This window comes from Microplitis demolitor, chromosome 2 (genome assembly GCF_026212275.2).
Source record: "Microplitis demolitor isolate Queensland-Clemson2020A chromosome 2, iyMicDemo2.1a, whole genome shotgun sequence".
Classification (NCBI taxonomy): domain Eukaryota; kingdom Metazoa; phylum Arthropoda; class Insecta; order Hymenoptera; family Braconidae; genus Microplitis; species Microplitis demolitor.
In genome coordinates, this window is record NC_068546.1 from 1217790 (window position 1) to 1241127 (window position 23338).

General features: G+C 28.8%; 4 protein-coding genes across 13 annotated transcripts; 1 reads left to right on the forward strand and 3 right to left on the reverse strand.

The window, feature by feature from the left end:
* Positions 1–821: 821 nt before the first annotated feature.
* LOC103580378 (GATA zinc finger domain-containing protein 15) lies at positions 822–9625 on the reverse strand. 9 transcript variants are annotated; one of them, XM_053737133.1, is made up of 9 exons: positions 9528–9625; positions 9327–9398; positions 9070–9225; positions 4506–5183; positions 4383–4438; positions 3699–3972; positions 3531–3626; positions 3152–3446; positions 822–2464 (listed from the first exon to the last, which is right to left on the reverse strand). In XM_053737133.1, exons 4-9 carry the CDS (start codon positions 4892–4894, stop codon positions 1631–1633), a joined length of 1944 nt encoding a protein of 647 aa, XP_053593108.1. In that variant the 5' UTR covers positions 4895–5183; positions 9070–9225; positions 9327–9398; positions 9528–9625; the 3' UTR covers positions 822–1630. The 9 variants fall into 9 exon arrangements, with proteins under 9 accessions (XP_053593108.1, XP_053593111.1, XP_053593109.1 ...); XM_053737136.1 differs by lacking the exon at positions 9070–9225; XM_053737134.1 differs by lacking the exon at positions 9528–9625 and having other exon boundaries at positions 9327–9405.
* A 328-nt stretch (positions 9626–9953) lies between these two features.
* LOC103580375 (60S ribosome subunit biogenesis protein NIP7 homolog) lies at positions 9954–11656 on the forward strand. Its single transcript, XM_008562097.2, has 4 exons — positions 9954–10132; positions 10212–10437; positions 11248–11388; positions 11474–11656. Exons 1-4 carry the CDS (start codon positions 10077–10079, stop codon positions 11591–11593), a joined length of 543 nt encoding a protein of 180 aa, XP_008560319.1. The 5' UTR covers positions 9954–10076; the 3' UTR covers positions 11594–11656.
* Positions 11657–11739: 83 nt separating this feature from the next.
* Positions 11740–20895, reverse strand: LOC103580374 (uncharacterized). Of its 2 annotated transcripts, none has more exons than XM_008562096.3 (4): positions 20720–20895; positions 19969–20108; positions 19735–19887; positions 11740–19057 (listed from the first exon to the last, which is right to left on the reverse strand). In XM_008562096.3, exons 2-4 carry the CDS (start codon positions 20105–20107, stop codon positions 14832–14834), a joined length of 4518 nt encoding a protein of 1505 aa, XP_008560318.1. In that variant the 5' UTR covers position 20108; positions 20720–20895; the 3' UTR covers positions 11740–14831. The 2 variants fall into 2 exon arrangements, with proteins under 2 accessions (XP_008560318.1, XP_008560317.1); XM_008562095.3 differs by having other exon boundaries at positions 20238–20895.
* An 878-nt stretch (positions 20896–21773) lies between these two features.
* On the reverse strand, positions 21774–23279 carry LOC103580373 (COMM domain-containing protein 3). Its single transcript, XM_008562094.3, has 3 exons — positions 23041–23279; positions 22279–22556; positions 21774–22194 (listed from the first exon to the last, which is right to left on the reverse strand). The coding sequence occupies exons 1-3, from the start codon at positions 23177–23179 to the stop codon at positions 22000–22002; spliced, it is 612 nt and encodes a 203-aa protein (XP_008560316.1). The 5' UTR covers positions 23180–23279; the 3' UTR covers positions 21774–21999.
* Positions 23280–23338: the final 59 nt, after the last annotated feature.

Here is a 23338-nt window from a genome sequence, read left to right on the forward strand (position 1 = left end):
TTTCTCTTCAACGTTATCAAATCGTCTTCAAAAAACCACGTGTACGGTATAGAAGAAATTAAGTCTATTAAAAAAAAACTCTGCGCATAATGTCTGCAATAATGATGATATATTTTTTCAGCGACTCACTAAAAATAATAAACCAGTCGCTTAAAAAAAATACGTTTACCTGGCAATCAAACTCGGATCAATAACAACTCCGTTGTCATCATTAGAAACGTATCCCGTAAAAAATCTAACTATGATATCAAATGTACATATTGTATATACAGGATAAATATAATAGACTTGATTATATAATGGCCTATCACACACACGAAAGAACGCTTTTATGTACGGGACAGTTATGAAAAAATATATCAGGACGATGGTCATTACCTTGTCCCAAAAAAATCTTAATTAATGACATTAATTTTATCAGTTAATTAATTAATAAATTAATTATTTTAAAAAATATTTCCTACCTAAGTCGACTGTACGGATGCAAAATCCACCAGTAGCTCGAATTATTGTGGCGTTTTTTTTCAAAAGCGACCGCCGCCCGACTACGCAGATGATATTTCGTGTACGGATGTCTGTCCGACACGATTATTAATTTCTGCAACTTACGTTTAAGTCGCGCAATTAATTTAGCGTTAGGCGGCAGTCGCTTCAATTGGCTCCACGATGTCTGTCCCTTTAATTCACAAACATGACGTTCCATATTTTTCTTTCTCCACCGCTCGTAAATTTCCATCGCTTATGTGATAAATAAATTGTACAGCAATTATTTAAATAACAATTTTATTTTTTAATATAATAAATAAAACAATTTTTAAATACTTAAGCTTGTGCTTTCAAATATTAGTTTCTATAAGGCACATATTTATTTATTCATTTGTTTATTATTATTAATATTATTATATATAAATATATATTTTGAAAAAAACAAGACCATCAAGTGATAGTCTTATATTCTCTATTTTTAAAAAAATCATAAATTAAAATGCAGAACGGAAATAAATATATCACGTTACAGGCGCGGCTCCAAATTTAATTTTTAAATTTTGAATTTTTTTCCCGCCCTTATGTTTCTGGTATCAGAAAAAAAATTCTCTTATTTTTTAATGCTTATGGTAATTTTTCAAAGATTCTAAAATAGAAATAAATTTTATGCGCGAAATTTAAAATTTAAATTGAAAAAATTTGAGTAATTTTGGTTTTTTTAAATTTAATCTGAAAATTAAAAATTTTACTTGTATTGATTTTTTTTCATACCTTTATTCTCGGTACCGCAAAAAAATTTCTTATTTTAGAATTTTTATGGAAATTTTTCAAAGAAGATTTTAAAATAAAAATAAATTCTACGCGCTGATAAAACCCGCAGCGCGATATTCAAAATTTCAATTCTCAAAATGTGCGTAGTTTTTTTTTTGTTTTTCAATTTAATTTGAAAATTAAAAGTTTTCCGATACTAGTAAAAAATTTTTTAAAATTTTGAAATTCCGTCACTTAAAAAAAAAGTTATATTCTTCACAGATAATTTAAAAAAAAAATTGTGCGCTCTGTCACCTGCAGCGCGATATTCAAAATTTAAATTGGCAAAATGTGCGTAAATATTTTTTTTCAGCATAAAATTTTTTAAAAAATTTTACAATGAACTCGTTTCTTGTTCTTCATTTTCTCTATTATTATTAACATTATTATTATTATTATTATTATTATTATTATTATTACTATTATTTGATATTTTGTCTAAACTGCAATTACTATTGTGCCTAACAGGTTTTGGAATCGGATTAACCTGATCAATATTGACTTTGATAGGCTCCGAAATATGAAGTTCAATAACTTTAACAGCACTATCATCAAATTTATCAACTTGTTTACTGTCCGTGTCATCGGTTAAATGAACTATTTTAATATCATTCTGCTGACGCGGCAACTCTTTTATCTCAATTTTAACTCTATCATTATTATTATTAAAATTATTATTAGATCGTGAAGTTAAATCTTTGAAAAAATTACGCCTGTTTTCCTGAAGACTCCGTCGCGATCCGCTGCCGCGAATCAAACGTCCAGGCGCTTCGTAATTATCATCTGATAATGAGTAGGTTCGTGTTCTGGAGAGTGTTGATGCTTTCTCGTCGTTATTAATTGCTTTGGTAGCCTCCAGTAGTTTTATCTGACGTTCTATTTTTTCAATTTCATCTTTCACTGAAAAACTACTATCGCTGCCCATTAAACTCTCCACGGACTTTTTCTTTCTCAACGTTACTTTATCGTCGCTGTCTACTATTTCGACATCTTTTACGATTTCACGATTTGTTTCTTCTTGTTTTATTAATTCGATACCTACTTCTTTTACGTCATCGGGGTTATTGTTGATGTTGGACTCGTTTTTCAATTCTTCGATAGATGTGGCTTTTAGGTTTTCGATGTTTTGGGTTATCTGACTAATTTCGTTAGTAATCTCTTCCGTTTCCTGTTAAAAACAAATTTTATTATTAATTTTTGAAAAAAGAAGGGGTAAAATGGGTCGCATAAAATTTTTTAGAAATTTGCAGTACTTGGGGTAAAATGAACCACAAAAATTTAATTAATTAATTTTAATGAAAAGAAGGGGTAAATTGGACCGCATTAATTTTTTTCAAATTTATCGTGCTAGGGGTAAAATGAGTCAGCAAAAATTTAATTATTAATTTAATAAAAAAGGGAGGGGGTAAAATGGATCGCACAATGTTTTTTGGAAATTTATAGTACAGGGTAAAATGAACCACAAAAAATTTCATTAATTAATTTATTTATTTATCATTAATTTTAACAACGAGAAATTTCATCAATTGACTAGAGAATTGAACTGTAAATTTAGAAAGGAAAAGAGGGTATAAAATAGGCCGCATATAATTTTTACAAAAATTTTAAGTACAAGGGGTAAAATAGACCACTAATTATTTTTGAATCTACTAAGAGGCAAAATGGACATGAGTTATTACAAATGACCAAAAATAAAAGAATAAAATTCAATTCAAAAAAAATTTTTTCGCGCGCTTATTTTGCAAGTTTAAATTTCGGTCATCTAGTGACTGGGTCATGACATTGAGACTTTAATTGGAGACTATAAGGCCTTTTTGCCTCCCACTCCCTAATTATAAATAAATAAATAAATTACCTTAGATACATCTTCAAGTTTAATGTCTCGCGGACTTGGTGGTTGAGGAGCCCGTCTTTTTTTTCTACCAGAAGCATAAACACTTGTCATAGATACGCAGCTGTTAATTGATAAATTAGACTTTCGTACAGCTGCCATAGTATCATGATTAACCCTTTTGAATACGTAATCTTCAGGCATATTTTCGTTCTCATCCGTTATCACCGTCGACGTATTTGATTTCAAATTATTATTATTATGATAATCAGGACTGGGTACATGCAATCTTTGAGATGCTCTTATTCCATTACTCCGCCTGAAATTTAAATTAAATCAAGTAAACTAATTACTTTAATCAAATCAACAAATTAATTAATTAATTAATTAAAAAAATATTTACCTCGGGGGAATCGGCGTCTTATCATCTCTTTCCACATCTTTATTGTAAATTAATGGAGGAATATCACGAGGTGATCTGGAGCTCACTTGACCAAAACTGTAAAAAATATTTAAAAAATTAATTTTTTTTTTTTTTTTTTTTTTTTTTAATTTTAATCAAGTAACGAACCGTCGAGCTGGAGGTTTAGGTGTAAGTTCACCCATAATCGACATCGTAGTTTCCTGGGGTGGACATGCATCGTAAATTCTTCCGGGATCACCATTTACTGTCAAACTAGATCCATATCGCGATGAAGTTGTCGACGCGTAATCCCAAGTATTTTTACGTCGTCTCGTTAAAGTACCGAGCGCTTCATCAAACTCTTGCTGATCTTTAGATAAATTTGAGCCTGGTGTTTCTGTCGGGTAATTATTATAAGTTGTTCTTTTGTACGTCGATGAGACTAAAAAAAAAAAAAAAAAAGAAAAAAATAACTTTTTTTTTTTTCCAAAAAATTACTACCACTTTAAATTAAAATAACTCACAAAATATTGAGTTTACAAAAAAATGTAAAGAATACTTTTTTGTAGAGACTTTGATTTTCTACAAATATGTTTCTGTACATTTTCATCCTATCTCTGATAGTTAACTCATAAATTAAATAAAACCAATCGCACTTATAAATATCCAAAATCTAACTCCAAAAATTTCATTTTCTTCAAACTCAAATTCTGAGTAAACTATCAAAAATTCAGCAAATATGCCCTGATACAATTTTATTTAAAATAAAATTCTCTACAAAAAAGCTTTTGACAACTTTTTCCTAAACTCAATAGTTTCCATAAAAAACAAATAAAAACTCCAAAACTTCACCTGTGGCAATCGTCGGTTTCTTTTCATCTTCTTTACGTTTTCCAAAAATTCCATTCCTGCACAAAAATTTTAAATTAAACTAATTATCCCCCAGCTAATTTACAAAGTAACAAATTAAATTACCAAGTAGATTTAATAGAAAAACTATTAGATCTTTTTTTTCTGCTTCGTCCAAATGTCCAAAATTTATTTTTCGTATCTTTATCTTTTGATTTATTATTAATATTATTATTATCATTATTATTATTATTATTATTATTATTATTATTATTATTATTATCATTATTATTTTTATTACTATTATTATTATTACTATTACTATTATTACTATTAACAGTAAAATTATCCAAAGCACGTGGCCGTGGCCGCGGATGTCTCAATGTCACTTGATCATCAGTTTCATTATTTTCCATTTCATCTTTAAATGGATTCAAATCTTCTGGATAATCATAACTACAAATGCTCGGTCTTCTAGATGAATGCGTCCCGCTATCAGCCATCATCATCATCATATCACTTTTGCAATAACAATTATTAATATTATTATTTTATCCACTTAAAGTCCCAATCAATTAGCAATCAAAAACATTTACCACCGATAAAAAAATATATATACAAATATATATATATATACGTATTATAAATATCGTAGATCCGTGTCACGATCATCCGCCGTCACCGTAACAACTGCCGTCACCCAACTATTACATCTCATTCTCTCTTTACTTGTTAATTTTATTCTCTCCCGTTTTCCAGCCCATTTACAATTTCAAATTTGAAAATTCAAAATTCTCCAGTAACCTAATAAACAAAAAATATAAATGTTGTATTAAATAAACAGTTCAAACAATTATATATATTTATATTCAAAATGAAATTATAAAAAAATTTTTTTGAGCACATAACTGTATATATTTAGACTGTCCCAGTCATACACGCGCACCGCAATATATGCCAGCGGAATAAAGTCCATTTGAATTACAAATATATATACATCTATATATACATATATATATGATCTTGGTGTAAGCAAAATTGACGAATCATTTGTTACACTAGCACGTACATAATTTTATTAGTTTGCTTACGTACTTGTTTATAAATTATAAATTTTTAATCCTCATATTTATATATATGTTGATAATAATGTAATATGTCATTTTTAAATTTATACTACTGTTTTTTAAATTAATTGATGACTAGTTTGTTAAATTGATCCTTGTAACTAAGGCTGCAATTTCATTTAAACAATTAATTTATATGTATATATTTTATATGTATGTATATATATTTATATATTTATTTTTATTATTATAAATTTTTGGTATATATATTTGCGGGTGTTTTGACCGCAGGTTAAAATTGCTTTGTAAAAAGAACTATGCATGTATATATTTATATGTATATATGTAGGTATATATATATATATATATGTGTGTGTGAGTACGAAATATTTTTTTAGAGCAAGCCCGTGACATTCTACCGGTAGATTTAAAATAGACTTAACTTTTTTTATTTCGAATTGTCTTTAAATAAAAAAGTTTAAAAATAAAAAAAAAATATTTTTTTCTTTATTTAAAATTCAAAATTTATTGTTGCGCATCAGAATTGCAATAAATAAAAATAAAAATATTTAATAGAAGAAACACGCAAGATCTTATCGTTTGCGAGTTCGCAAGTCAGTGATAATAAACTTGTACGTTAAATATTAAAAAACAACTTATGTGTGTGTGTGTAATGTTGAGAAATTTTAATTTACACTTTTAAAAAAAAAATAATAATGATGATAATAATAATAATTAGTTTTTTTTTCTATAATTACAAGATTATTTTTCTTCTTTATCTAATCTATAGATACTTTTGTTTACGCGATATAATCTTATATATATACATTGTATATGTGTTATATATTTTATATATATATATATATATATTTATGAATACCGAACAAAGTTCGATAATAAATTTTTATAAGTGTATTACTCATAGTCAAAAATAGAATTTAAGAAAACTCCAGACAATATTGATATTTTTATTTTTTATGATCTTCATTAATTATTATTATTATTATTATTATTATTATTATTATTATTATTATTATTATTATTATTATTATTATTATTATTATTATTACCGTAATTGACGGTAGGTTTCTATAGTTTTCGGCAGTTTACGGTAAAATTCGGTATGATAAACTCTAGCAGTTCCGAATTACGGTAATTTACAGTAAAATACTATAATTTACGACAAATGTATGGTAAAATTGCGACAATTCACCGTAAAATTTGCGACAATACTGTGGTATGTTACCGAAAATTGTCGTAATTTATGGTGTATAGTAAAACTTTCCGAAATTTCCGCAAAATGTCGTATTTTATGGAAAATTTGTGGTAAAATTGCGGCAATTCACCGTAAAATTTGCGATAATACTGCGGTATGTTACCGAACATTGTCGTAATTTACGATATGTAGTAAAACTGCTCGAAATTACTGCAAAATGCCTATTTTACCGTAAATACCGGTCATTAGCGGTAAATTACGGAAATTACGGCAAAATACCGCAAATTTGTAGTAAATTGCAGTAAAATTTAGTAATTTACCGAAATTGGGTCTACTAGGGAGCGTACGGCATTATACATCAAATTACGCTATTTTTACTGTATATTTGCGATAAAAGAAGAGTAATTTATTGTAAAATTGCAAGAATTTTGGTATTTTATCGTAAAGTAAAGTATTGCACTGTAAAAATAAACAAATAGACTGTTTCTTTTACGGTAAAATTGTTGTAAATTACGGGCAATTGCCGTATTATACCGTAGCTCGCCGTAAATTACCGTTTATTCCATAATATTTCCGTAAATTGCCGTAAAATGCGGCAAATTTGTCGTAGAAATGTCGAATTTGTTGGTAAATTACAGAAAAATGCAGTAAATTACGGTATTTTACTGTAATTCAGATCCACTAAGGTATTATTATTATTATTATTATTCAAAAATAATAAATAATAATTTAAATATTAAAATTATATATTAATTTGTTATACTCGCGTATTTATCGCGACCCACTCATTTTCGCGCTTTATATGTACTTATTACTATCAATAACTGTTATATAATCATACATATACATATATATATATGTATATATATTTTAACATTTAAGTATACCTGTTACAACTGCTAAGTACTTGTCACATTAACAGCGGAAATATTTAAATATTCATAAATATATTATTTAAAAAAAAAATATAAAAAATTAAAATTAATTATTTGAAATTAGGTCTCGTAATTTAGTATAAATATTCATCAAGTTTTATATAAAATCAATGACTGCGAGGTCATGAAAAAAAAAAACTTGATAAGAACTATAATAATAAAAGTGATAAAATCTAATTTTTATCTTTTAATATTTAAATTAAATAAAGACGTACATTGAGTATAAGAAATGTTGATATTTTATGTCAAAAAAAAAATATATGTATATATTTTTAAAAATAATAAAACTATTGATATTTTGCAGTAAATTTTTTTAGAAATTTTTTTTTTTAAATTAAAAAAATTTTTAATTTTCACAATCACCTCACTTATTATTTATTTAAATAATAAATATATATTATATTGTATATATTTATATTTATATATTTTATATGACAACGACGACGACGATGCCGAAGTCGCCGGTCGACTGTCGCTGGTTCGGTTCGCGAAATCGCAAATTTCCGCGACTTGATGTGTGCACCTATAAATGTATGTATATATATATATATATATAAATATATGTATTTGTAGGTGTGTTGTTGTACAGTTGATGTAAGTTTCTATAGAATGAGTAAGAAAGTATGATAGGATGTAGAGATAATGAGAGAGTTGGATATAGAATCAGTATAAAATGTATATAGCAAATAAATTTAAAAGTGAAGAGGCATGAAGAGGAGGTGAGTTGTAAGTCGTTGTAAGTGACTTTGTACTGGTACTGAGAGAAAAGACTGTGGGTGAAACTCACGATGAAAAATAGAGAGGTGACCACCTACTTTGTCACGATTATATATTTTTTTTTTATTTTTTTAATTTTAAAAATGTAATTATTGAATTTTTTTAGTTTGATTTTAAGTACAGGATGAATTGATATATTTAAATGGATATATCTATGTATCATGTAATAAAAAAGGAAGTGTTTATATATTTTGTATCTATATTTGCATAATTATAATAAATCTTTTATGATGAATTCAAAGATGATTCATCGTTTTATATTTGAATACTTAGTGGTTTTATTTTTTATAAATATTATTAGAGTGATTTTTATTCCATATGGCGGGTAATTATTTTTTAAATAATTTATACTTTGAGCGTGGTTTTTAAATTTTAATATTTAATAATCTACGAGATTTTAAATTTGAAATTTTTTCCCGCATTTTTAGATTTTTAAGAAAATAAAATTCAAATTACCGAAATTTTTTTGAATTTTTAGCGCCCATTTGTTAATTTAATTTTTCTAGTAGTGCGTAATTTTTTAAAATAAAAATTGGTGGGAAAATTAAACAAAGTCCGGTTTTGAAATTTGAATAATTGATAATTTTGATGATTTTAAATTTAAAATTCTTTTTAAAGCCGCTGGGAAAAATTTTTCATGGTTTTTATAAATGGAATTTTTAGATTTTTAAAACAATAAATTTTAAATTACTTACAATTTTTTGAATTATTAACTCTCATTTGTTGATTAAATTTTTTCTAGTCATGAGTAATTGATTTATTAATAAAAATTAAAGAACTGTGACGTCTGCGGTATTATCATGATTAAAAAAAAATCGCTGATTTTAGTAACTAATTTTGTGTTCATTTCCCTAAAATTATTAATTATTAAATTAAATTATGTTCAAAAATTATAATTAAATAATTACATATATTTTTATAACAATAATTAAAATCTTAATTGTCGACTTACGCAGAATTTATAAGGCGTAGAAGATTGAAGTCCACCATGTGCATTTTTAAGATTTTGAAATTCGCGCCAAAACTTTAAAATTCAAATTAAATAATTATCTATTTATTTATTTAACTAAATTATTAATTAACAATTAACTTTTACATTTATTACTGCAAATTCACGATTATTTTTAAATATTCTATTAATTTTTAAATTTACCAAAGGGGGCAGCATCTGACTGCTGTCAATTTTCGGCTCTCATTTGTATTTGTATTTTTAAATAAAATGAAAGGTTATACACAACATTTATGATAAAAAAATTTATCTCCTGATCATTTATGGACCCCGTTAATTATTCTTTCTTTCACGCACATTTTTAATTATTTTTTTTTTTCGGTTCGTGGAAACAGGATTTATTTGAAAAATTTAAGGCTGGTTTATAAAAATTCAAAAAACTGTATGGAAATTTAAAAAATAATTTATCCTTTCTAAAAAAATCCAAAAATTATTAGACGTCAACTAACTTCAGTGTGTCAAACTTTGAATCAAACTTTTTTCTTTATTTCTTATTCCCCTTCCCTTCTTCACCAGAAATAACGCGCCATCTTTTTCAAATAATTTTAAGTTTTAGGTTACGTTTCATGTCAATACTTTTGGTCAAGCACGTGCTCAGTTTCAAGTTTACATAAAATTTATTTACATTAAATTTATCTATCAATAAATAATAAATTAAATTATTTAAATTTGAAATAATAAATAAAATAAAATATGAGAAGACTAACAGAAGAAAAAACAAAATTAGTTTTAGAAAAATTAACTAAGTAGTAAGTAATGAATCTGCAATCTATATAATTACAAAATTACTAATAATAATAATTTATAATTAAAATTATTTTTTAACAGCATTGGAGATAATGTCAAAATACTAGTAGACCGTCCAGATGGAATTTATTGTTTCCGCGAGAAAAAGGACCGCGTTTATTATGTGTCTGAAAAAATATTAGCACTTGCAGCGACTGTTGCACCAGAAAATCTTGTTAGTTTTGGTACATGCATTGGTAAATTTACAAAATCTGGTAAATTTATGCTCCATATTACTGCGCTTCATTATTTAGCGCCGTATGCCCAGGTAAGTTATTTATTTATATAAATTTAAATTCAAATTTAAATTTGCATATGATAGGAAGTTCTACGCCATATCACTGAGATCATGGACCGATCATTATTTATTTAGCCAATTTTTTTACAAATTATAGTTCTCGTTGAAAAACGCACCCATTATTTTTTTCGAATATTTATATCGCTTTTTCAAAAAGTCATGAATTTTTAATTGATTAAATGATTGTAACTCCAAGAAAAATTGTAGCTTCGAGTGTCTGATCTAGTTTTCTGATTTGGTCTTGTATTTTTTTTCATTATCAACGGATCCAAAGTATTTTAAAATCAATCATAATTATCGGAAAAAATTTATTAAAGCCCATAGACTGTTTTTAAGACGAGCAAAAATTTGTAAATTTTTTTTTCCGATGGCTTTCTGATGATTACTTCGGAATTATGAATAATAAAAAAATTTTCATGACCAGATTTTAAAACTAGACACTCAAAGCGATAATTTGACTTTTTTTTTCCTTGTATGGCCGTTTTCCCTCGAGTTACAACCTATTGACAATTACCTAAATATTTTCAATTTTATTATTATGTTCGTTAATTTTTTTGTCTAGTATATTAATGAAGTTTTAAAATTTTGAACTGTCGCATTTAAATTCCCGAATACTTTTCAAAATTCTCTGAGATTTCCATGATAATTTCCGGTTTGTGGCCTCTGGGCATTATAATAATTTTTTAAAAATAAAACATAAAATTTTTATTTGTCTACTGATTTAATTGTTATGGATTTAAAGTGTTTTGATAAATAAAAATAATTTTTCGATTATTTTAGCACAAAATCTGGTTGAAACCATCAGCGGAGCAACAGTTTTTGTATGGCCATAATGTAACTAAAGGTGGAATGGGAAGAATTACTGAAAACACTCCGCATCGTCAGGGTGTTGTTTTATATTCCATGAATGATGTACCTCTGGTAATTAATTTATTGATTGATTGATTAGGTGGTTAGTTAATTAATAATTCCTCCAGTTTATTAATATAGTTATTATGTTATTTAGGGTTTCGGTGTGACTTCCAAAAGCAGTAATGACATCAGAAACGCCGATCCATTGTCCATTATTTGTTTTCATCAATCAGATATTGGTGAATATATTCGTTCCGAAGATAATTTATTGTAATTTTTTTGTAATTAATTCATAATTGTAATAAATATAAATTTCAATTAAAATACGTTAACTTTATGGTTGTAAATTGAAAAATTTTTTTAAATAGAAAATATTAAGGGGTAAAGGGGTCTGATACAAAGAAAAGAGGATATGTGATTTTTTTTTTCAGAGAAGCTTCTGTATTAAAATTCTCAAAATTTGTGACATTGTTGGGTGACATTCAAAGAATATTCTGCTAAATTTTCGGAAAAAAATATTTAAAAATAAGCCAGTGGTAGTGGGGAGAGACAAGTCAAAAAAAAGTCTCCATGCCGTAGGGAGGATAACTCATGACTGCTTCATCTGAAATAAAAAAACCAAAAAGATTTCTTTAGAACACAAGTTTATCTTGGATTTGAACGAAGGAATAAACAAAATATTCATTTTTGAATTTTTGGTAAAGGTGCAATAAAAAAACTATGATTTTTCCCAAAAATTGCTCCTTTTGTTTTATTAAAAAGTAAGTAGTTATTGAAAAAAAAAATCCTTCGTTCAAATCTAAGATAACTTGTGTACTAAAGAAATCTTTTTGGTTTTTTTATTTCAGATGAGGCAGTCATGAGTTATCCTGCCTACGGCATGGAGACTTTTTTTTGACTCGTCTCTCCCCACTACCACTAGCTTATTTTTAAATATTTTTTTCCAAAAATTTAGCAAAATATTCTTAGAATGTCGCTTAATCATGTCACAAATTTTAAAATTTTTAAAAAAGAAGCTTCTCTGAAAAAACAATCACAAAAATTGCTCTTTTTTTTGTATCTCAGACCCTTTCTTCCCTTAAGAACAACTGGCGGGAAAAAATTATTTATTTCATGGATTCTTACTGAGGACAAGTCCTACAAGGACGTAATTTTTTATTTCATAAATTTGCCGGGATAGAACAAATAAAAAAAAAAAAAAATTGTGGATATTTTAATTTTTTATGGGCAAAAATAACTGAAGTCCCAGTTCTACAACTTTCCAAAAAAATCGAAATGTAAAAGAAAATATAAAAAGCAAAATAGATATTTAAATTTGTATATTATTTTTTATTATGAAATCACACACAATTAGTGATTAATATTATTACATATTTAAATTCGGACATAATTTACATTGCATTTAATATAATAAAGTGTAAATGTGTGATTTTTAAAAAATTAATAGTTAATATTTGTCAATTATTTATATTAAATATAAATTATAATAATAAAATTTAATAAATGTGTACATCTGTCGCTAATGAGCGCTCGAACGGCTCATGTATTCACTAATTTATATTATCCAGCATACAATTATTATAATTTTAATAATAATAATAATTATATTATAAACTTTAACTAAAACAATAATTATCGTATCATCTATAAACTTGTCTCCCAGTTTCTCCAGCAAATAAAAAATCAAAAAATACAAATCATTCAATAGTTAAAAAAAAAAATACAATAAAAAGCCCCCCGAAATAAAATAAAATATAATAAATGTATCCTACGATGTGTAAAAATGATTTCTTTCATGCGTGTAATATGTACATTATTTTACAAGCTTTTACATTGATAATAATAATTAATTATTAATTACCAATAATGTCACCGTCAACTTGATCAATCGCAAATCCATAACTAATTAAAAAATGCACGCGTACATAAATTAATTGCACACGCACCGGATTTTAAATTTCTTAATCTTCATTATTTCTTCTTTATTAATTTGACAATTTTTAAATAATAATTATATATTTCAATAAAAATATATGTATATTAGGGTGACCCTAAAAAACCGACTATTTTTTTTTTTTGAGTCTCTTATGAAAATTTGTTGGCTTGCGATGTTTTAAAAAGCCTCTCGAACAATCAGCTTGATAAAAAATTTTCAAGAGGTCGCTCACGAATTTTAAAGATATCAAAAATCATCGAAATTTGAATTTTTTATTTCAAAATTTTTTCTTTCTTGTGGCGGCAATAGTTTATATTTGTGAAATCATGACTACGCTGAAAATTTAAGCGCGAAATTTAAATATTTAAACCTCGCTCAAGAATTTTGGATGTTTCCGAGTGCTATCTTTTGAACGTTTTCGAGCGACCCTTGAATATTAATTATAAAGCTTCTCGATTTTTTTACCATCAATTAGCATCACAATTAATAAAAATATAACCCGAGAAATAGAAGTAATAAGTTATTTACATACTTTTTTATTTTTTAATTCAATTTGTAGGTTTTTTCGCTTATTCAAAACTTACCAAATTTTATTGCTTAAGACTGTCCTGTATATTTTTGGTTTTGCAAAAGTTATATTTTAGTGAAATGACAGTAATTGAGTTATAAAAAAATACAAAAACTAATTCAAAGTATTAGTCACATATTATCAGTTAATATTCAAAATTCTTGAGCGCCGTTTAAATATTTAAATTTCGCGCTGAAATTTTCAGCATAGACATGACTTAATGAATATAAACTATTGTTGCCACAACAAAGAAAAAATTTAGAAGTAAATAATCCAAACTTCAATCATTTTTGATATTTTAAAAATTCGTGAGTGACCTCTTGAAAATTTTTTATCAAGCCGATTTTTGGAGACTTCTTAAAACATCGTAAGTCATTGAATTTTCATAACAGACTCGAAAAAAAAAATAGTAGGTTTTTTTGGGCCACCCTAATATATATATATATATACCCTTTCGTGCGCCGGATGAGGAAATCCCCGTTTTTTTTTTTTTTTTTATTAAAAATTTTCAAAAAATTAACCATTATTTTCCTAGACCGATTCAGCAATGCGTTGATGTCTTACTAATCGATGTAAAAAATTTCAATTACAAAAAAAAAATATGCACTTGTAGAAAATTAAAAAAACTACAGGTGCAATTTTTCCAAATTTTTTTTCTTTTATAATTTATCGTTTAAAAAAAATCAAAAAATTACTGGACGTCGGCTAACTTCAGTATCATTTAAATTTCTATAATTTCAGTAAGTAAAATTTAATTGCAACGTTGCCATATTTATAGAAAACGTTATCAATTTATTTAATCAGTAAAAAAAAATGGAGCCTAGTCGTATAAGTAATAAATAAATTTCATAAAAAATATTCATTTTAAAAAAATGTAAATAAAAAAAAATGAATAATCTGATGTCAATTAACGAAACTTCGGCGACTTTGCACTAAAACCAACATGGCGGGGATTCCCCTACGCGACCTACGAAAGGTTACTTCTAATTAAATAATATTTAATCTTGATCACTCTGTATTCAAAGCCGGCTTGCTTATTTTAATGTCTTTATTTTTACCATTTGATTCTTCCGTCTCTACTTTACTTTCTTTACCCTTATCATCTTCACTAAAAACCGGATTGTCTTTTTCCGCAACTGGATTCGCTGTCGCTGCTGATTCAGTCGTTCCTTTACTATCTTTACCCACTTGTTCATTACTTTTATTTACACTCGCCTCAGCGGAAGTTGGATTCCCAGTCGCGGATGTTGAACTTCCATTTACTTTAAGTTCTTCTTTTTCTTCTTTGACATCAGCATCAACTTTGTCATCTTCCTCATCTTTCTTCAATCTCTTCACTGTCTTCTTATCATCTTTTATCTTCTTCTTTGCAACTTTGCCGTCATCTTCCCCTTTATCATCTTCCTGCTTGACTTTACATTTATCATCATCATTTTTATCCTTATCAACTTTATCTTCAACTTTTTCTTTATCTTTATCCTTATCTCTGTCTTCTTCCTGATCTTTGCTGTCTTTACCTTTGCTGCTACCGTCACAAGGCACATTTTTATTCAAACTCTGACTATCCGCAGATACTTTAGGCGACGAATTTTTAGTTAAATCCGATGCGTAATTGCTGCTACTCAAATTACTAGACGTTGCCGTTGCCGTTGTTGTTGTCGTCGAAGTCGCAGTGGAAGCTTGGGAAAGATTAAAAGCGCTCGTTTCTGGCGTTGGTTTAACCAAATTACTGATCTCTCTTTCTCTATTAGGTTCAGTTTTCGCAGAATTAAAAGTCTGGGAGTTTGTTACCGTCGTTTTGGATTTACTAGGAGTTGATATCAGCGACGACGAAGCGGATGTTGTTGTCGTAAAATTATTTATACTCGGTATTCTCTGTATAGCAACAGACTGATTAGCAAGACCCTGCTGCGAGTAAGTCACCGTAGTAGTGTGCGGTATGTAGCTGGTAGTGCGTTGGAAAAATTTGCTAATCGCCGGTGGCAGGCTGCTGTGGAAGGCCGCGTTTGGTGGAACTGACGGCAAACAACTGAGACTTGTTCTTATCAGTGGATTTGTTGAAAATCTGACAAGGTCTGCGTTTGAATATTGCGGCGGTGGTTGGACTGACGGATGGAAGTGATGGGTGTAAATTAAACGCGGGTTTGTATTTGGTGTTTGCGAAGGAATAAATGGACTAGTTGACAGTAAATTAACTGGGGAATTACGTGGTGATAATGGAGTATTTATACTTGAGTTACTTGTCGTGGATCCGCTGGCGCCACCGCGGGAAAATGGGATATTTTGGTAACTACTTGATGTATTTGGTGAGTAAGGCGGCGGTGTTATTATGGGAGAGTTTGTATTCGTACGTGGTGTTATCGTTATCGGTGACAGGGTCTTAGGGTCTATTTTGGTCATACTCAGTCCGCTGGAATTTAATTTTGCTGCTGAGGCTGATGATAAATTAGAAGAAGAAGAAGATGATTCTTTGTCTTTAGACTCGTTATTGATATTGTACATGGGCTTGACTCCAGATGCTGGGTTACCTAAAAATCTCGGGACGTTTCTCATCTTGAATATTTTAGCCGGCTTGGACGCTATCGATTTCCCGTCACCTGGTTCAGATCCAGCGTTCAGTTGGGTTTGATTTTGCAAATCCTTGGCGGCTTGATTTTTCGCAGCGACGTAATTATTTTTTGACAGCACAGGGTTCCATGACTTCGGCGGCTCGCGTAGAGTCTTGTAGTTACTCATTGAACTGCCGCTGGCACCACCACTTCCGGTACTCAAATTCCCGGTTCCACTGCCGTGTTTTGACATAACCTTTTTACGCTGAAAACTTGAGGCGTTTTGATGCTGACCCGCTGCCGTGATTACCATAGACGAAGTTGGCGTTATTGTGATAGACGAAGTAGTGGGAGTCAAGTTAATACTAGGCGATGTTGAGGTCGTTGTGGTAACGGTAATACTTGGAGTTGACATTTTCAAATAATCCCTTGAGTACGTCGTGTTGCCAGAATTACCGCGCAATTCAGATACCGACAAACTGGGCGTGTAAATTGGGATATTAGGAATATTAGCGATATGTTTTATCATCGCGTTGGTGTTATTGTCGCTGGTGTTTGTCGAAGACATCGATTTCTTTGTTATTTTTAACAGATCCGGTATTTCTGGGCGCGATTTTATTTCTAGTCTGCTATTTTTTTCCTTCGTACTCTCGCCGATTTTAGCGCAAATGTCATTTATTTTCGAGCCTGACGGTGATGACGAAGATGCTGATGCTGCTGGGGTCGCTGTTGACGCACTTGTTGCTGAGGCAGCAGCATTGCCGCCAATTTTAGCGCAGATTTCATTAAGATTCGTTCCTTTGGTAATAATTTCTGTCTTACGAACCGTCGGCTTCATTAGTGCGATCGGTATCGCGTCAGGACACGGCGGTACTATTATTGTACTTCCTCCACTTTGATTTATATTATTATTTATATTATTGCTACTACTACTATTACTATTTATCTTAATCGTACTATTATTTACATCGTTGCTTTTGTTATTGCATGGACTCGTGTAAGTTGGAGTCTTTGATGTGTTTGATCCAGGTGATGCTGCTGCTGCTGATACTGATGCTGATGCTGACGATGATACTGATGATGCTGAAGATGCAGAAGTTGATGACGTGGTAGTGGTGGCTGTCGTTACCGAATAAGTAACAGCCGGTGAATGCAACGGGGAATCACTGGGTTTCGTGACTGACTTCTTGGCATTTGATACCAAGTCTTGTACAGTATAAGGAAACGTCGCTTGAGTTATCGTCAGTTTACCAGAAATTCCAGCGTCTTCATTTGATGAATTAACACGTGAATTTTTTCCACCTGCTGTGCTAGTTGAGGAAGAAGAGGAAGAAGTGCAAGTTGTTGTCGTTATTGTCAGCCCAGACCTTTGATTATAATTGACGTCATTTTTACGTTTCACTGGGGTTTGTTCTTTATCATTATCGGCATTTCGTTGCGGAAATGACACCAAAGTAAAGGACAAAGGCTTTGATGTGGGGGTTGAAGAGGCGGAAGTACTGGAAGTCGAACGATTTTTATCAGCGACTTTGGGTTTCTGGCTGTCGTTTAAATACAAACGGGTATCAGATTTTTTCAGCAACTTGTTGTCAGTTATCGTGACTTTTCCTTTGTCTTTCGGCGTTCTCTTGGAGTACGTGTTGTTTACCTGACCGACTTTAGGTTGGAACTGGAGTTTTACACTCAGCGCGTCTATTTTTGATCCCCCGCTGACTCCAGCAGCTGGAGTTTCACTTTTTTCACTCTTAATTTTGTCTTTCTCCACTTTAACTGGGACACTTTCATTGCTATTAGACTTGGACTCGTCATTGTTTTTATGTTTGTCATCAGTTTTTGTCGAATTAGCGTCAATTGGAGCCGTCAGTTCAGCTTTTATTGAATTTTTCGGCTGCGTTTCATTGACGCGTGAGTAAGTCGATGACCCTGATGACTTGGACAATTTTTTGAGGTCAGAGTTTGTGATGACGGTGACACTAGTTTCTCCAGTTTCGGATATTTTCAGTTGTACTTCTTTCCATTCGTCCTTTTTGCTGTCACTTTTAACGGATTCTTTGGTCGTCGGTGATGTAGACGAAGTCGAAGAAGTCGAAGACGAAGTCGACGATGAGGATGACGTTGAAGAAGGAACAAAATTAATACCGGTTTTAGTAAGCGACTCCCGGTAGTGAATATTGTCATCGGAAAGTTTCAACCTCTTGGGCGACGACTCGAATATACGATAGCTGAGGTGCAGAGGAACTTTCCGTCTCCAGTGGTAAATGTACATGACGTCCATGAGAGTGTAGTTACCGCAGAGCGACTCCTCTTTGTACATAATGTCAACGCGGTGGACGTCACTGAGTCCGTTTTTCGCGCGAATCAATTTCTGAAGATGGAAAACTGTCACTGCTGCGGGACAGCGTAAGTACCGGCGAGGTAAGACTTCATTCGATCCACCACTTGCTGACCCAGTACCTGATGATATTGATGAGGCTGTTAATTCTTTAGTTTCGTTTAGAGGAATCACTACTCCCACGCCTGTGGTATCGATGAGATTCGGGTTGTAGTACTCCAAGGACAGAGTCAACACTTCGTCTGGCGAGTAGATGTGGGATTCTATCGGCTCGCCACGTGCTTCTGGTGACATTGTTGACAGCTGGGCTTCTGGATGTTTTTCGTAAAATTCTCTGCGGCAGCGCATTTCATCTGATTAAAAAAGAATTGTTTTATTAATTAGATTTTAAATGGACGGCAAAAGTCATGGCTTTAAATTGAAGAGACTTTGAATTTAAATTCTGATTAAGGTCAAAAGTATGACAAAAATTTATCGAGAAAAATCGGAGTTTTAATAAATAATTTATTTTTCACCATAAGGTAAAAGATTGAACTAGTACTCGATCATTCTATTAATTTTTATATGTTTACTAAAATTTAATGATCAGGTACTAGGTCTCGTACCGTACAAAAGTTAAAATTCCTGCTCTATTTGAAGCGAAGAAATTCGTTATTTTTTTTTATGAGAAAGTAATTAACAAAAATTAGGGCATGTGCCATTTTCCAATAAACAGAAGCTAAAATTTAAACTTTGAGATGCAGATCTGGTGAAAAATTGTTGCCGGCTCGGGTAGACTACACACGCGGGTGAGAGTGTCCTACTTTCCTCTCTAGGTGTGATATACTATGCCTTCAAAAAATATTTTTATTTCCAAGGAAAAGATCTTGAAGTTAGAAGACAATTAAAATTCTGAATTTTTAACAAATTAAAAAAAAAAATATGCACATGTAGAAAATAAAAAAAACTACAGGTGCAATTTTCCAAAATATTTTTTTAAAATTAAAAAATTAGACGGCTAATTTGAATATCTGAAAAATTAGATATTTACTTTGATAACATCCTGGAACCAGCTTGTAAACAATATCCTGCAATGTATGATCAGGTCTGATATTTAGTAACGGTTTACTTTTATGTACTTGCACCTCACATATCGGACAGTATTTATTACTCTCCAAGTACTTGACAATACAGCTGCGGCAAACTAAAAATAACCAAATAAATCAACGTCTGCCGAACCCAATAAATGAAATCTACAGACAAATATACAAATATATATACATACATGAATGTAAACATTCAATAATTGTTGTCGCATCAATAAAATACCCATTACACAATTTACAAGTCAACTGGTCATTTAAATTCGCCAGTCTAATTCTGCCGCCACCGCCACCGTCTCCACCTCCACTTTGTCCAGACATTCTGCAATTAATTAATTAATTAATTAATTAAACCAAAAACTCAATCAATGACTTGCCAATTTTTTTTTTTAAATTATAAAATTTTTTTAGCGGGAAACTAAAAATATTTAAATTATTATTTAACACTTACGTAATTATTTATAAATAAAAATTTATTTACAAGTGTCGAATTAACCTCATTTTTAATTAATTAATTACAAGTTTAAATTAATAATATTTAAAAATTTAAATTGTTTTTCCACACAATAATAATTACTATTATTATTTTTATAAATAAACTAATTAATTGATGTTACGATAACATTGCGGGTAAAAATAAATACAATTAAAATCGTGGGTAAAATGAACTTTATAACTGTAAGTAAATAAATTGACAATACTTAAGAAAATTAATTATTTAGCACAGTAATTATCAAAAGTTTTATGATAATTAATAATAAATAAGTGGATTATATTTATGGAGTCCGCTTTAAAAATTTTTTTTTCATCGCGCACATACACGTCATGCGCGTTAAATTTTTTTTAACTAAACATTAATAACAATAATTATTTCATTTGTGTTATTATCATTATTATTATTATTATTATATTTTAATTATTAAATATAATCACTTGCTGTCAATAAATTATTTATTTGATATTTTTCCAGGTTTAAAGTAATTGTACTTTTATACGAATTTTTCAATACGTAAGTGAGGATATAAATGTTTTCACGATGAAAAGATTATAAGAAATTTTATTATGGACACTTAAAACGGAGTACTATATACGGTGAACGGCAGAGATATACAAAATGGCGGATAAACAATATGTTTTAGTGTTGGTATTCTAGAGAGGCGGAGGAGAAAACGCGGACCTCTGCCGAAAGATTTGAAAAACGATTCTTGGTACTGGAGTTTAAAAAATTAATTGAGGCGCTTGTTATTTATACAAATGTGAAGTGTGTTTGTAATTTTAAAATAATAGCTTTTTAATAAATGTATATGAAAATATATATGGTACTTATAACGAATAATTATTGATATAAAAAAAATTTTTAACGTACCACGTTTTTAAAAATTAGTGTGAATGTAGCAGTCATCAGACAAATTTAAAATTATTAATACATAGAGTAAATAATTAATAAAATAAAATTTTAAAAAATGGGCATTTAAAAAACTTCAAAATTAACAAGTGCATTTTTTGAAAATATTATTTTTTTAATTATTTACTCTATTTATAATTTTAAATTTGTCTGTCTGCTACATTCACACTCGCCTGAAGTTAGCCGACGTCTAATAATTTTTTAATTTTTTTTCAAAATGATAAATTATAAAAAAAAAAATATTTTAAAAAATTGCACTTATGGATTTTTAAATTTCCTGCATGTGCATATTTTTAGTTTGTGTTTTTTGTTATTGACTTGTTTAAAAAAAATCCAAAAATTGTCAATCGCTTGTTAATTTCAGAATCGTGTTTTTAAATTTCCATAATTACTTGATATAAAAATTCAAATGTTTTTTATCCTGTTAATCCAATTTACCATTAAAATCCAGTCAAAATATTTTTTTTTTTTTTAATTTAATTTTTAATGCACATTTATTGAAACATCGAATTTCTCATGAATTCTTATTTAATTTCTATAAGAATAAATATAAATTTTGTATTTTTTTTAAAATACTTAAACTCATGCTCAAAAAAATTTTATTTATTAATTAATAATTAAAGTATATAAATATATAAGTAATTACAAAATATACAATAAAAATTTCCTATTCCAAAAGTAGCAGACATAGAATCTGAGGTTTTTTCATAAAAAAAAATTTTTAATGTCTGCTATTTCCGGTATTATAAAGATTTCGTAACATTTAAATATTTTTATTAAATTCCAATAATAATAAATATGAAAATGATTATTTTATCATTTTATCTCCGCAATTACGGTGGATTAATTTGTCCATATGCCTCACAATGTCCTTTATCTTGTAGACTAACTCATGTAATCCTTCGATCGTGCAAGAAAACTCGACATCGCTTATCACGCCTTCTTTTTTGACTGTTAATTTAATGTGGTAAATACAGTAATTTGCATAATTATCGATGCTTGTCTAAAAAAAGTCAATTTATTCATAAATAAATTATCTAAATTTTAGAAAATTAAATAAATTAAATTTAAAAAAATGAATTTTTACTTTTGTACAGTAATCAAGTCGCCAATTAATGTCGACAACACATGGATGACAATTTCCGATACTATTTAAATGCAGTACCATTGGATTTTTAATTTGTTTGTAATAAACGTCGCATAGTTTAAGTATTTGACCGTCATTAAAAATTCCTATTGTTTGTAAATAATCTGATAAATTATTTGGCTCATAATTATTTCGCGCAGCTTCTTTTATTATACTGATGTAATCAGTGTAAATTGCTTTACAAATTTCGGGTTTTGTGTCATTACTCCATGTCACTTCTGCAAAAAAAAAAAAATAAATAATTAATTTTTTACCTGAAATTTGTAACGGAACTGAAGTCAGCCGACGTCTAATAATTTTTTAATTTTTTTTTAAACGATAAATTATAAAAAAAAATTGCCCTTGTAGTTTTTTTAATTTTCTACATGTGCATATTTTTAGATTTTATTTTTTTGATAATTAAATTGTTGAAAAAAAATCCGAAAATTGTTAATTGGCTGCTAACTCCAGGATCTCAAATTTGTAGAGAATAAAAATTTTGGATTTTTTTTTCGTCGAATTAATTACAAAAAAAAAAAAAAACTAAAAATATGCACATGTAGAAAATTAAAAATTCTATAAGTGCAATTTTTAAAAAATATTTTTTTTATATAATTTTTCGATTTGAAAAAATTTAAAAATTATTGGTCGGCTAACTTGAGTATCAATTTTTTTTATAAATTTAAATAATTAAATAGTTTATTATTATTATTGATTACTTACTCATTTTATCTTTTGGTTTGTCAGTAATAATATTCATCAACATGTTGTTACAATCTGATAATAATTTATCAAATATTTCATCACTTAATGTTGCTTTTATTGTACGTAAATTATTTTTTAATGTATCTGGTAATTCCATTATTTAAATAATTATTGTTTGTTTTTTTTTTTTAATTTAGGTCCAGCATATATTTGTTATTGTTTTGAGGTTATGCGGTACGTGAGTGTGTTTACAATCATTTTTTGACATACCCACACATATATATATATATATATATATATATTGTATGTGTCCTTT